General features: G+C 42.0%; 2 protein-coding genes across 2 annotated transcripts in view; both read left to right on the top strand.

Moving 5' to 3' along the window:
* The first annotated feature begins 480 nt into the window (after window positions 1-480).
* On the top strand, window positions 481-8,320 carry LOC134669997 (arginine-glutamic acid dipeptide repeats protein-like). Its single transcript, XM_063527644.1, has one exon. The coding sequence runs from the start codon at window positions 858-860 to the stop codon at window positions 6,384-6,386; it is 5,529 nt and encodes a 1,842-aa protein (XP_063383714.1). The 5' UTR covers window positions 481-857; the 3' UTR covers window positions 6,387-8,320.
* Window positions 8,321-9,993: 1,673 nt separating this feature from the next.
* LOC134669770 (uncharacterized) overlaps window positions 9,994-15,220 on the top strand; it is a 45,689-nt gene continuing 40,462 nt past the window's right edge. The window contains exons 1-3 of the mRNA XM_063527397.1: window positions 9,994-10,122; window positions 13,460-13,618; window positions 14,637-14,758. Of these exons, the coding sequence (XP_063383467.1) occupies window positions 10,045-10,122; window positions 13,460-13,618; window positions 14,637-14,758 (359 nt within the window). The 5' untranslated portion in view covers window positions 9,994-10,044. The remainder of the gene's footprint in view (window positions 10,123-13,459; window positions 13,619-14,636; window positions 14,759-15,220) is intronic.

The raw sequence follows: 15,220 nt of genomic DNA, 5'->3' as shown, positions 1-15,220 counted from the left end.
CTACACTTTCATCAACAGATACCTAATTTAAAAGTAATTGATTTCAAAGTTATTCACACTTAATGCAATTTAAAATAAATGGGCAGTTTATAAACAATAAATTTAGTTCAATTTAATCGTTGAAACCAGAACTGAAATGGTTATTTTTATGCTAAAAATTTATAGTGTACTTAGTGTATATGTGCCTTATAAATAGACAAGAAATATAAGTTTTTTTATAGCTTCACGTTCCGTTTCTCAGAATATTTATGTTAACAAAATTACCAGCTTAAATAATCGTATTAGTTTCGAATTGATTTGTGATGATTTTGGTAGACTACTTTATTGTTATTGTGCCTAATATAAAACAATATGGATTTAAAATACTGAATTACACATATTTCAATTGTTTACAATTAATGTTGTGCGTGTAACGAAAAAATTAAAAGAAATCGTACCGTGGCAGCCATTTTATAGAAAAAACATTGTCTATGGCCAAGAGCCAAAGAAAGGCGAAGCTAAACAAAAGGGTAGCATGTAGATAGCGTTTACTAAAATTATTAGTAAAATATGCAGTAGTATTGAATTAAAAGACTTGTTTTTATCATATAATCAAGTGAACATTTCAATTACAATGCCAGTGTACCATGTAAGCTCGTAAAATGAGGTTCAAAGCATCGTGTAATGGTGGCCATTAGGAGCAATAATTATGTATATTGGCATACTTACTGTTTTACGGACCATCAAATTTACGTTCAAAATGGAACTGTGAATCGTATTGCAAAAGTTTTATCTGAACGGGATGTAATCGGACATTAATCAGTGAACTGTGAATGGGGTAAGAGCGAGCAGTGTAAATATTCTGTGCCGCGCAAATCATGGCCCAGAACCAGGGGGAGGTTCAAGTCGGTACAGCGAACCAACCCGTGAAGGATAAGGATATTTACGCGTGCTTGCCTGATATGCGAGTGCATGGCCCGCTGGGACCAGACGAACCCTGTCCTGGCGGCGAAGAGCTTCGATGGCTGCCCGCGCAGTCCACTGATCGTGACCTGGTGATGTACTTGAGAGCTGCTCGGTCTATGGCAGCGTTCGCTGGTATGTGCGACGGCGGCTCTCCCGACGACGGCTGTGTGGCAGCCAGCAGAGACGACACCACTATAAACGCCCTCGACGTTCTCCACGACTCTGGTTATGATCCTAGTCGCGCGTTACAAGCCCTAGTGAAGTGTCCAGTGCCCAAGGGAATCGAAAAAAAGTGGTCAGAAGAAGAGACAAAAAGATTTGTTAAAGGTATTCGCCAATTTGGCAAAAACTTTTTCAAAATAAAGAAGGACCTTTTACCTCATAAAGACACTGCCGAGTTAGTTGAGTTTTACTATTTGTGGAAAAAGACTCCTGGTGCTAGTAGTAACAGGCCTCATAGGAGAAGAGTTCGTCAGTGTTCATTGCGGAGGGTGCGTAACACTAGAAATTCTCGTGCTGGGACTCCTAAAGAGCAAACCCCTGAAGTGGCTCCTACAGTGCCAGATACTAACGGTTCTAGGCCATCTCCTAATACTAAAGAAGGAGGCGAGATGAGTTCAGTAACAGAAGATGAAAATTCAGAAGAGGACAGTGACTCCCGCGATGCTGGAGATTTGGCTAAAGCTGACAATGGCAGAACTGAAAATCCTGATGAATCACCCAGCAGAATGAGAACTAGGAATAAGTCCAAAGAACAGACAACACCAAATGGTAAGAAAGGACAAGATGAGAGTGACAATGACACTAAATCCAAGAAGGCCAAACCTAACCCTCAAAGTACAAATAACAATGTTCCAGACAAAGTTCCTTCCTCTCCTGTTAGCAAAGACACTAAAAAGAAACCTGTGGCTAATGGTAAAGTTGATGCATCTAAAGTCAAGAAGCGTCTTCCAGATGATTCATCAAAATTAGAAAGTATATTGGATGGTGATGTACAAATGAAAAAGAAAAAGGCTGCCGATCCACCCGAGAGTCCATCTGAGAGCCTCACTAATGACAGTTTCTCAGCCATGGATGAGACTGAAAATGTGGAACCAGAGCCTGAAGCTTGTGACTTTAGTTTCCATAAGACTGATAAGGAAAATACTGAACAAAATAAGGAAACTTTGCCTGAACAACCACCAAAGCCTGCTGACTCGCAAATTAAAACTGAAGTTAAAAGTGAGGAACATGCTGTTAAAGCTGAAAAAGATCCTTTGCCACCTGTGTTCAAACCTACTGAAAAAGAAGTGATGAAGGAAGCTCTTGATCTTAAAACTGATACAAACATTCCAAAGGAACCAGACACAATGGAGATGAAACCTCTTCCTCTACAAAGTGCAATGTTCCCTAAGACAGAGCTAATTATACCAAAAGTCACACCAATGACAACTGAAGCTATGGATAAAATTAAAATTAAGGAGGAAGTTGATACAGAGGAACAACCTCATAATTTACAAAAGGAGGAATTCCAGAAGGATCCTCTTCCACATAACTTTCCTGGTCATCCTGTCAGCCAGCCAAATAAACCTCTCAATTTGGAAAATACAAATTTCTTTGTCAAAGACAGCCATATTTACAATCCAAAGATTGCACATAACATCAAAATTGAAGGTGTGCCAAGCAATATATTTAATCCTATGAACATTACAAAAGACAGTTCTATTATAAGGAGTGCCAAGGACTTCTCCACAGGTATGCCACCCTTTTATCCTCCAGGTATTAACTATGCCAGTGATCCTAACAAGCATAATCCTCATCTTAATCCATTAAAGACTGTCATAAAGTTAGAACCGAGGGATGAAGCAAATGAACTGAAAAACCAGAACACACCTGAAATATTTACAGCAACAATATCTAGTGGGAATAAGGTGGATTCGCCCAACGCACCTAGGCTTGATTCTCTTCAACAAATAAGTCCATCCCCAACAAATGCACGCGGTTCGTCACCACCACCTATGGAACATCCTACAACAACCAACACAGAGCCAATTTCTCCAGCAAATTCACAAGAAAACAAAGAATCTGATATTGATGACAAACAACCTACTGATTTGAAAACACAACCAAAGCATGACAATCAAATAGCTGGCCTCAGACCTCCAATATTCCCACCACCAGCCCGTCCTGAGAATCTTGGAGTGAGGCCAACAGAACCACCAAGCACTCCAGCATCAGGACAGAGTATGCCTCCACCACTGAGTCAACCATCAATAACTGGTTTGCTACCACCTGGACCATTAATCTCAGTTGGAAGTGGATCAAATGTAGGCCCTTATGGCTTCATGCCTACCCCATTATATGGGCACCCTGGACATCCAGGTCACCCAGGACACCCAGGCCTTTCTGGACACCCGGGACATCCGGGCTTAGACAAGCCAGGTTCCATGCCACCATTGATACAACCTGTGCCATCACATGGAATCCCTGGAAGTATTATACCACCACCCACTAATAATCCTAATGATCCATCAATGCCACAGGACTTGAAAATTAAGCAGGAAATTCCAGACAACATTCCAGCTAATTTGTCTACACAGGGTGCTTCTGATCCTCTTCAGTCACTCAAAGAAGTAAAGGTGCCAGGTTATCCAATTGGAAGTGCCATTGCACAGCATTTAAGCTCAGAGAGAGACAGAGAATCTATCTCAAGTGTAGAAAACAACAGTAGACCTCCCAGCCAGCCTGCAAATGAAAGCTCAAATCTTTCAAGTGGGTTCCTTGGACCCAGAATAGAAAGTATAAAGAAGGAACCAGATTTTTTGCATCAACCACATCTCCCGCCTGTGACTGCAAGCCAAAGCAGTGGTCCAGATTCAGCAAATGCTCTACCGCCAGTAAAGAGCCCGCATACTCCTACGCCCATCAAAAGCCAACCTGGTCACAATGGTACCCCAGGACATCCTCATCCATCTTCGACCACGTCGCCGTTCTCCAGGCACATGACGAGTCCATCGCAGCCGAGACATATTTCTGCTTCACCAGTGCAACCTCACACCCCAGTGTCACATTCGGCCTTGAACCTTATGAACCCAACGCCGTTATCTATTCCGTCGACGATGCCCGGCCCGATTATGCACTCGGGTCACCAAGGGGGCCCTCCACCGCCGCATCCGTTCGCTTCTCCCTTACATCATCCTCATCACCCCTTGCTACATACTTCTATCTTCCAACTGTCTGCTGCGGCAGCGGCTCATGCTATGCATCCTTATTATCCTCACCCACATCCTGGCTACTCAATGCCATATCCATATCCTTATGGACCCTTGGCTCAACCTCACCCAATCCCGCCAATGCATCCTGCAGTCAGCGCCCCAGGCAGGCATGACCCAGTAAAACCTTCAACAATAGAATCTACAACAATGCTAAGTTCACATCATAGCACCAGTTCATCAGTTACAACAAGATCTCTAAGAGAAATATCAGAAAGTACGGAGGACCCTAGAAATCCAAATGCAACTACAGAGAGGCATCAATTGCACGAAACTACCATGACGCAACATCATTCTACCAGTCATCACAGTGCTGTGCACACCAGTACTGAAAAACAGCCAAATCACGCTGGAGGTGGTTTGAACCATACGTTATCTATATCACATTCTACGTCAAGTAGCTCATCTCAGTCTATACAACACAAAATCAACACCCAACAGAAACCGAGCTCACATTCAAGCTCTCCTCACCACCTTTCGGCCAGCGTTTCCCAATCTACTAGTTCGTCGTCAAGCGTGAATGTGTCAAATAACCACACCCATCATCATTCGCATCACTTGGCGCATCATCCCGAGCGGCTATCTCCGGCGGACTCTATGTTACTACGGCATCATCCAAAGATGCTACCAGGCAATCCCAATCACCTTATGATTCAACCACCTTCCATGGGCCATCCAATGGGACTAGGATTACCTCCAGGACCAGGCCCTAGCTCCATTGAGAGCTTACGACTTCATGCCCAAGCTGCGGCCGGTCTGCAAGCGGGCCACGGCAGAGCGGGATCACCGCATCAACTGCCACATGGCCACCCACATTTACGCGGCCCACCAAGGCCCATACCTGATGAGAACCCAGAACTGAAACTCGAAACACAATCCCAACCAGAAGAGGAAGAAATACCGAGTCCTGCGCTTATACGTGACGGCCCAACTCCCGACCCGAAGATTGAAGACACCGAGTGTCACAGGTCACAATCGGCCATATTCTTGAGACATTGGAACAGAGGAGATTACAACTCTTGCACAAGAACTGATTTAATATTTAAACCAGTGCCAGAATCGAAGTTGGCCAGGAAACGCGAAGAAAGGCTGAGAAAGCAAGCCGAGAGAGATCGAGAGGAAAGAGAAAAGATCGCTCAACAGGCGCATAGGAAGATAGCGACGCCGGAGAAACCGGAGACGAAACCTCCTTCCAGAGGTGCCATTGAAACTATAACTTCCCCTTACGACCGCTTCCCGCGACCACCCGGATACCCGGACACGCCCGCGCTCAGGCAGCTGTCGGAGTATGCCCGTCCACACGCCGGTTTCAGCCCAGGAAACCCTCTGCCACGACACTGCATGGATCCGATGCTGCAGTATCAACTCAGCTCGATCTACAGTGCCGCCGGAGCGAGGGAGCGGCTAGAATTAGAACATCTCGAAAGAGAAAAACGGGATCGGGAGATCAGAGAGTTGCGGGAGCGCGAACTAAACGACAGACTGAAGGAGGAATTGCTCAAAAACAACGTCGGGCCGAGAGGACTCGACCCGCACTGGCTGGAGATGCACAGGCGGTACGGGATGCCGCCGCCGCCGCCGCAGGGCGCTATACCGGTCCAGTTCGGGCTGTACCCGCCGGGGCACGGGCCGGGCGCGCTGTCCCAGCTGGAGCGCGAGCGGCTGGAGCGGCTCGGCATCCCCCCGGCCGGCGCTCCCGGCGCGCCCCAGTCCGTGCCCGTGTCCGGCGCGCCGCCGCACCACCCGCACCACCCGCACCCCGGCGTCGCGGCCGCGCAGCTGGAGGCGGCGGAGCGCCTGGCGCTGGCCGCGGACCCCATGGTGCGGCTGCAGATGGCCGGCATCAACCCCGAGTACCACGCGCACACGCACGCCCACACGCACGCGCATTCCCACACGCACCTGCACCTGCATCCGGGGCAGCAGGCGGCGCAGGCGCAGCAGGAGGCGATGGGGCTGGGGCCGTACCGGCCGCTGCCGCACCCGGACCTGCTGGGGCGGCCGTACGCGGAGCAGCTGGCGCAGCAGGCGGCGGCGCACGAGCAGCTGCAGCGGCAGCTGCTGATGGAGCGCGAGCGCGGCTTCCTGCACCCGCACCCCGCGCACCACGAGGACTTCCTGCGCCAGCAGCGCGAGCGCGAGCTGAAGGTGCGCGCGCTGGAGGAGGCGGCAAGAGCCTCGCGCCCGTAGGACGCCGCGCCGCGCCAATGGGACGATTCCGTGGTCTTGGTTGAGTGAAGTGCGGTGACCCTCGTTAAGTGCGCTAGTGGTGTTTAAGTATAATGTAAATTACTAATGTTGCGAAGTGTTCACGCGGTAGTTTTATCGAGAACCTAAATTAAATATGAGCGAGTTTTTCATGTAATGTGTGACGATACTTGTAATTGAACTAATAATAATTATGTAACTTAATTATTTAAGTTTTTATAATATTTTTATAGATGCATGGTCATGTAGTACGCTTATTTTCCATGCTCAAATTATTTCTTAACTACTAGTCATAATTAAAATTTTATTCATGGAAGACTATCAATGAGTCACACTTTTTTTACATAGATGACCTTATTTTTTAGTTTAAATTATTGTTTTATAATAAATTTTAATAATGGTACAGATTCACCGAGGGTGCTGGCTAGCATTCATGTGTATGGTAATTACATTTGATGTAAATTACATTATTTTATAATATGACGTCGTACATTAATAATAAATGGTAATAATTAAATATGACAGAGTAGGGACTGTGACTTGCCTTTCAAATCAACTTGCCTTTTTAAGTAATTGACCTGTAGAGAAGTTAACTTTCTTACTCTGTTAAATCCTAAGACTAAACGTAGTCTCTATCGCCCTTAAATTATTTACAATATTTTTATCCTATACATAAATTATTATTTCATGTAAGAATTGTAACTAGCTCTCAATAAGGATGTAAGTATATGTAAGTCCGTAAAAAGCGCAATCTACCTGCACAAAAGGACAGTAAGAGCATGCAGTCAGTGTAAAATTCACTCACATATCAATTATAAGGTTGAGATTCTCTCGAAAGAAATTGTACATAATTGATATGATGCCTTCAATTATTGATATTGTCCAAATCGATTGCAATATTTCTATAAATATAATTAATTAACAGTTGTTTAAAAGATATTTAGTGTTCATATTTGCAAATAATGTTTCTCTTACTTAATTGTGATAGATATATACTTCTATCATATTTTGATAGAGAAATCTATTGAGTGATTATTTCCTTTATTGGTATAATAGCTCAATGCATTAATGCCCAATATAATATTTTAATTATACAGTTGTATCATGTCTATTGCACATACATCCTGTTTTGTTGAACCACACATATTTTTCTAACTTGTTGATATAAAACATATTCTGTTTGCTAAAAGTTCATTAGTTATAAAGAGACTGTTTGGTTTCTTAAAGTTAAATTTTAGTTTCAAAAAGAAGTACAAATATCTTTTCTAAAAGCAATATTTATTGTAATTAGCGCATATGATTTGTGCGAATTACAAAGTTCGTAATATTCACTTCAAATCGATGTAAACTATCATTAATTTTGCTGAATCAATAATGTTAAGAATTAAAATCATACGTTAAGAATCGTAAGTTCACCCAATGTAAACATTCAGTGACTATTGCACTAAATTGTAAATTAAATTCCCTTTGTAATAAATAGACCCTGTTTAGTGAGGTAAATTGAAATTAATGGCATAATTCGGGTTATTCCCTCTAGTTACCACCAAGTTGTTACCAGTGGTAACTACTGGGAATTATTTTCCCATCTTTTACCAGTGGTAACTACCTAATTCCCAGTTACCACTGGTAAGAGGTGGGAATTTTTTTTGGTGGTAACTAGTGGTAATAATCTCATAATTCTAGAGCTTTCAATTCACGATGTCGCTTGGTAGCTGTTATTTTGGTAATGCCATAGTAACTTTCTGATGTTGAAAAGATGAAAAATGAGTATTATTTTTAGAGACAAATTATATCTTAATTAATTTAAGAGGTTGAGTGTCGGTTTAAAAACTTCATTTATTTAGACAATAAGGTTAAATGGATGTCTTAGTGCTTTTGTGTAAATTTTTTTGAATAATATATGTGAAAAAATTCAATTTCGTTTTTGATTTTTATGTATCCTCGGGCCTAACGATGTACGAAATTAACTGGTCTTACGTAAACCTTATTGTAATGAGGTAAGATCTACAAATGGTTAGTCAGTACCTTGTCTGTTTAAGATAAGGAGCGCTTCTTTGGTCATTAAACTCGGAGACATAAGAGCATCATATTAAGAGGCATAATTGGCAACTTCAACGTTATTTTAAAAGCAGCAGTCGTTTTTCGTTCAAAACGGCCTTTTAAACGTATTTACGTTTACAGCCAATAATTGGGTAGTTTACCCTACACGAGTGACCACCGATCCAACTTGCTCTTTTATGGGACATTAGGTAACGAAGCAGATATTTTAAAATCTTAATAACAGTTGTGTCTGCCTGCCCATAAAAATCTAAGCTGTTATAATACTTATAATTACTGAGGTCTCACCGTGTCTAAAGAAAATAAAATCATAATCAATTGTTTCTCATGTCAGAACCTTGGCTAAAACTGTTGTAAACAAGAAAAAAATCGTGAGAACATTGCCGCTTTTTCAATTCAGTAGTAATTAGATTTTATGGTCCAATCTTAAGTACTAGGCACTAAATACCTACTCGGTAATCGTATCATAAATGCACATGGTCTCACATTCACGATCGTCGTTAATCAAGTAGACCTGGATCATAAAATGCTGTGCATTTTGCCATCACCATAAATTTTATTTTAATGGCTGAAACTATCACGCCATCGGCCGATTGGTCTATTGAGCAATCAAAACTCAACCTTATTATGTTGGTTATAGAACTTATATTGGAATAATGAATTTAAAACTATTTCTGTCAGTGTAACATCTATTTCTTCAATGTTTTGTCAAGCCACGTTTTTTTAGAATGTTGAAAGTTAGTAGGTACTGGGTGCCTTATTTTAGTTTCTTTTTCTAAATTTTGTACGAAGTGGGAGCAGTGCAAGCTACGACAACGCATGAATGCATGACGTGGGAAAAATGTGAACTAGGAACTATTAGGTACATAAACTACATCTTCATACTATGTGACAGCTATCAATTGTCAGAATAATTTAAAAAGTATGTTTTAGCATAGAGAAATATAAGTAAACAAAGAGTGGTAAGTCGATTGCATCAGTTTTCTTACCAAAACGCGAGTTATTTCGTAGTCGACAACGACATCTAGCGTCAAGAAGCGGAATTTATCAGTACTGCTAGTTGACAATTTATAGATGTAGCGACGAACGAATGGTCAACAATTTTCAGCTAACCGGATTCACCGGAACTCTATTTTGAACTCCTTCTGCTTGTAACATTAGGTTGTAAAAGTATAGGTAGCGACCAAGGCTCGGTCCCAGTTTTTTCTTCATACAAAAAACACCGGTATTATTACGTACTTTTTCGTTCTCTGGTTTATTATTTCATTTTTAATGGGACAATTTCGACCGGTTTCGAGCCCTGGTAGCGATACTTGTGTCAAGTAGCGGTACCTACTGACAATTCCACTAAGTACTTGATAATAACTTGATAGGTATAAACTTGAGTCAACTACGAAATACATACTTTTTAATGAGAAAACTGATATATGGAGTTACCACTCTTGCTTTACTTATGCTTCTCTATGGTTTTAGAAAACTTTACGTACCTAAGGGATACCTTAGTGTTTGATCGATATTGAAGTTTGGTAAGTATACAAATTTAGACAGAGCTCAGATGTACCTGGTTCATTGACATGAAGAAATGGGGCTGTTGAGCAACACTGGATTGCTGGCATCTGTACCACAGAAGTCTACAGAAGCTTTAAGAAATACACAGCAGGTTGGTACCTATACGTAGATTTTGGGTGTCTGTGTGAACTTCAAACTGAAGTGATAGACCGGGAGATAGTGACACATTTTACTGGGTCATTTGTACCAGTATGGCGGTTCGTCAGGGGTCTAAGCATGTAATGAAGGAAAGAAAAATGATGGTCATAGCGCTGGTACCGGCGGCCCAATCGCGTGGGCGTTAGTCGAACGTAACGTGTCGGATAAAATACGAGTGTCGAACGATTTGTTCCACAAAAATCCTCGTATTTTCCGATAGTCCATAAAAAAGAAGTAGGCGGTAGCGTACTGCCATACTTCTCCGGTGTGACTTACAGCCCGCCATACTGAGGCGAACACATTAATTTTAAAAAACAAGCTAATTTTTGCACAGGTGATCATCGTCGAGCAGCCATTCATGGACATCACCATGCCATACTCTTCGGACGGTTCCAAATGGCCGCCATACCGCCGCAAGGGAGTTAATATTTTTTTTTTTGCTAAACGATTTGTACCAGTATTGCATTTAAATTTTTGGAAAGTATTTGATAAAATGTGACCGTTATTATAATTGCCATACTTATATATAGTAGGGGGAAAAAGTGCTGCCATACTTGAAAAACTTATTTAATCGACACGTTTCAAAAATACGACTATGTATACGTAAAATAATTTTTTACAGCATGGCATCATCATATTCTGTTTGTTTGGATACAATTATACCTAAAAAAAATATTTCAGATTATAACTACGGGGCGGACGACTGTGAGACTTAAGCCAAGACTTAAAACAAAAAACAATTTTTTGACGATTTGTACCAGTATGGCATTTGGATTTTTGGAAATTATATGATGCAATGTGACCATTATTATATTTGCCATACTTCTAATAGGGGGAAAAAGGGGCACCATACTTGAAATAATTTTTAAGAAAAAAAAACCGACTTCTTTGGGGGCCGGTGAAAGATTATTGTAGATAGTACACTATGTAGAAACGGAGGTAAAACCACCCACTTTTCACCCCCTCCATCGTGTAGAGGAGCCATAAGGGTCGTAGTTCTAGCCTAACCTAACCCACTTCTCAGATAGCAGTTCGGTTCTGTGAGGATCGCAGTTCGAACCTAATCAAACCCACTTTTCAAGTAGCATTCCGTTTCTGTAAGGCTCGCAGTTTGAACCTAGGATTTTTGTGGAACAAATCGTTCGACACTCGTATTTTATCCGACACGTTCGACTAACGCCCACGCGATTGGGCCGCCGGTACCAGCGCTATGACCATCATTTTTATTTCGTTCATTACGTACTTAGACCCCTGACGAACCGCCATACTGGTACAAATGACCCAGTAAAATGTGTCACTATCTCCCGGTCTATGAAGCGTTGAGTGCTTCGGTTGGCCCTAAAAAGGTTTTAAGGGCCTAAGAATATACATGTCGGCGGCCGATCGTAAGATCAGGCATATCGTGAAATTCCTAGGCATATCGTGAAAATCTTTGACTCGTTCCCTGAGTAGACGGAGCCCCGCTACGCGGGGCTCCTATTTTTAGGCAGTTTGCCCTTCGGGCATCTGAAGCAACCTAACGAACCTATCTTACCTAGGTATACAGGGTGATTCAGGAGACGTGAGCAGGACTAACACTGCGCATTTCGTAAATTATAAGCAACTGTCTCGTATCAGTATTAGTGAGGATAACGTTAATTTTCTAGTCATGTAAAAAAAAAAAGTTAATAATTTATTTACGACATGCATGGTCACCCTAAAATTAGAATACTAAACTACCGATATTCTGTGTCAAATTGAATGTCATCACTGTCATCATGGACTGGTTACTTTTGAAAACTCGTATCTCACTCATGTTTGACAGTTTATTATCTTCGTAACAACATGCTGTCATTACGGTTAATGAGGTTTTATGTTTATTAATTAGGTCTTGTAGGGTGACCATGTTTGTAGAGAATTCAATTTGCTCTCACCAAAAAGTTGAAAAATAGGAAAAAGTGTGGTTGTTTCACCTAAACACGATGGTGATCGATCAATTATCAGTTACTGAGTGTGCAGGATTAGTCCTGCTCACGTCTCATGAATCACCCTGTATACAGGGCGTCCCACGGCTATGCCACATGGAGGGAAAGTACCCTAAATATTGTAGATGGAACATTTTACTGACAGAAGACATTATTTTAATTTAAAAAACAATTTAAACTGCATTCATAGATTTTTAAATAATTACATGGTTGAACCGGGAATCGAACCCGCCGCACGAGAAAAAAAATCACCCTGTAGCTTTATCATACCGATCGAAAGGCTTGATCATAAGGATTATTTTTTGCTAAATAACATAGTGTCGGAAATAAAAGGAAGCCCATGAATTTTAAAATTTTTTATTCAAAATTAATCAATTTAATTTATCAAATGCTCAAAATGTAGTCTCATTCTGTTGAATACAAAGCCGGCTCTTTTGATTATTTCGCTAAATTTCACATCAAATGTTAAAATTCATGGTCTTCCTTTTGTTTCTGACACTATGTTCTTTAGCAAAAAATAATCCTTATGATCAAGCCTTTCGATCGGTATGATAAAGCTACAGGGTGATTTTTTTTCTCGTGCGGCGGGTTCGATTCCCGGTTCAACCATGTAATTATTTAAAAATCTATGAATGCAGTTTAAATTGTTTTTTAAATTAAAATAATGTCTTCTTTCAGTAAAATGTTCCATCTACAATATTTAGTGTACTTTCCCTCCATGCATGTGGCATAGCCGTGGGACGCCCTGTATATATTGGTTTAATGTGACTATCCTCAAAACAATAATCAGGAACATTACGATCTGCCTGATCTTACGATCGGCCGCCGACATACGAGTACATATCCCTAAATGTTACTAGGTAGTAGATATTTACCTAAACTTGAATCAATTAATTTTAATATCGACACTTCGACAGGCTATATAATATTTTAGTGCCGTGTCGGCCTTGTCATAGTAGCGTTTTGTGGTGAAATCTTAACTCGACCGGCCCCGGCTTCGCACGGGTTAACAAATTATACACCTAAACCTTCCTAAAGAATCACTACAGATTATGTGAAAACCGCATGCAATTCCGTTCAGCAGTTTTTGAGTTTATCGCGAACAAACAGACAGACGCGGTGGGGGACTTTGTTTAATAAGGTCAGTGATTACAACTTAATTGTCATAACAAAGTCGCTGAGATATAGTTAATATGATCGATTTTTTAAGTAAATCATTGACTCAGCAAATGTGACATATGAAGCCTAACAAACACTGAGGCGTCTAAATATCCAGCCTAGAGGGCAACCGCTAATGTTTATAATATACCTATTATTGCCTTCCAGAGTCCAGTAGAGCTAAAATGCTCAGTGACGCCGGCGCCGTTCATGCTTCGGCCGTACGCGGGGCTCTACAACCCCTTCTCACACGGCTGCTCGGTGCTGTGCAACCACCCGGCTGATACCGAAGCCAAGGAGTTTGTGAGACGCGCTAAAGACTCCTGGGTAAGTGTAGACCGACTGTCTTTATCTTCTAGACCACGGGTCATGCTTCGGCCGTACGCGGGGCTCTACAACCCCTTCTCACACGGCTGCTCGGTGCTGTGCAACCACCCGGCTGATACCCAAGCCAAGGAGTTTGTGAGACGCGCTAAAGACTCCTGGGTAAGTGTAGACCGACTGTCTTTATCTTCTAGACCACGGGTCATGCTTCGGCCGTACGCGGGGCTCTACAACCCCTTCTCACACGGCTGCTCGGTGCTGTGCAACCACCCGGCTGATACCCAAGCCAAGGAGTTTGTGAGACGCGCTAAAGACTCCTGAGTAAGTGTAGAACCGACTGTCTTTATCTTCTAGACCAGCGGTCGGCAACCTGCGGCCCACGGGCCGCATGCGGCTCGTGAACCTGTTACGTGCGGCCCGAGAGCCGCCTTGGCTATTTTGTATGTAATAGTGACAAATGACAATGTCTCATAAAGTCATAAATATTAACAAAGTACGGCCCGCGTTATCTCCGTTAACTACTATGTGGCCCTTGGCTGCTAAAAGGTGTTCTAGACCGGCCCATCTTCGTGCATCATCATGCTTCGGCCCTACGCGTGGCTCTACATTCTCTACAACCTCTTCTTACACGGCTGCTTCGCGCTGTGCAACTACCCGGCTGATACTGAAGCCAAGGAGTTTGTGAGGCGACCTAAAGACTCCTGGGTAAGTGTAGAAGGACATTTTAGTTTTCGATGTAGAGCTCCTACAGTGCTAAAGTGGCCTACTAGGAACCGTATCGCCAAAATGCTCCGTGCTGTGCAATGCAAGCATCCGAGTTTATACTACCTTTATTACTATAGGGTTTCGTTCCCGGTTGCGGCAAGACGGGACATTGACACATTCACGAGTCACGACCCGGGAAAAAACAACGGAATTCCCGGGTACCTATTACATTACCTAGGGAATTTTATGGTCACTAAATGACTACGTATAGAGATATTTCCATGTTGATGGTAACGTTTATCTCGCCTGTTTACAGCTACTGGAGGGTCGAACACATGGCTTCGGCGAGGACCTGACCAAGATTCAAGATTTGAATGGCCCGGATAAAGATAAGATCCGGACTCCTCATGACATCGTTACAGAGGACATGTTTAGAAGGTTAGTCATGGAATGGAATGTTTCTACCACTGATGTTGGGTTGTTTAGTCCTACTTCAAAACAGAGATAGCCTCCAAGTAATTTTAAATTGTGTGTAGATACTTATTTAACGAAAATGACTACGGTGATGAGACGAAAACTAATTCAGAAGTAACTACTGATTTCTAGAGGTCGGCAACACGCATGTTAACATTTTTCCTGCGTTATTGCATTATGCCTGCGTATATAAGGTTACGGCAACCGCTTTCTACCAGGCGGACCGTATGCTATTGCTAGGTTGCCATGGGTCAATTTCACCAAACGAGCATTTTTGTCTAATTTCCATGGAATTTTGAAATACCAACATTACACAAAAAAAATTATGCTGAGAATTTGATAAAAAATATAATAAATATTAATTTTCTTATGGGATAAAAATATTCATAAAACTATAAAAGTTATTTAAATTTAAAATTTTGGTCA

This window comes from Cydia fagiglandana, chromosome 13 (assembly GCF_963556715.1).
Source record: "Cydia fagiglandana chromosome 13, ilCydFagi1.1, whole genome shotgun sequence".
Taxonomy (NCBI): Eukaryota; Metazoa; Arthropoda; class Insecta; order Lepidoptera; family Tortricidae; genus Cydia; species Cydia fagiglandana.
This window is presented reverse-complemented; position numbering and strand designations above follow the sequence as displayed.

Bases quoted from the DNA above. Each gene is read 5' to 3' on its own strand.
- LOC134669997 (XM_063527644.1), top strand. From the start codon at position 858: ATGGCCCAGAACCAGGGGGAGGTTCAAGTCGGTACAGCGAACCAACCC.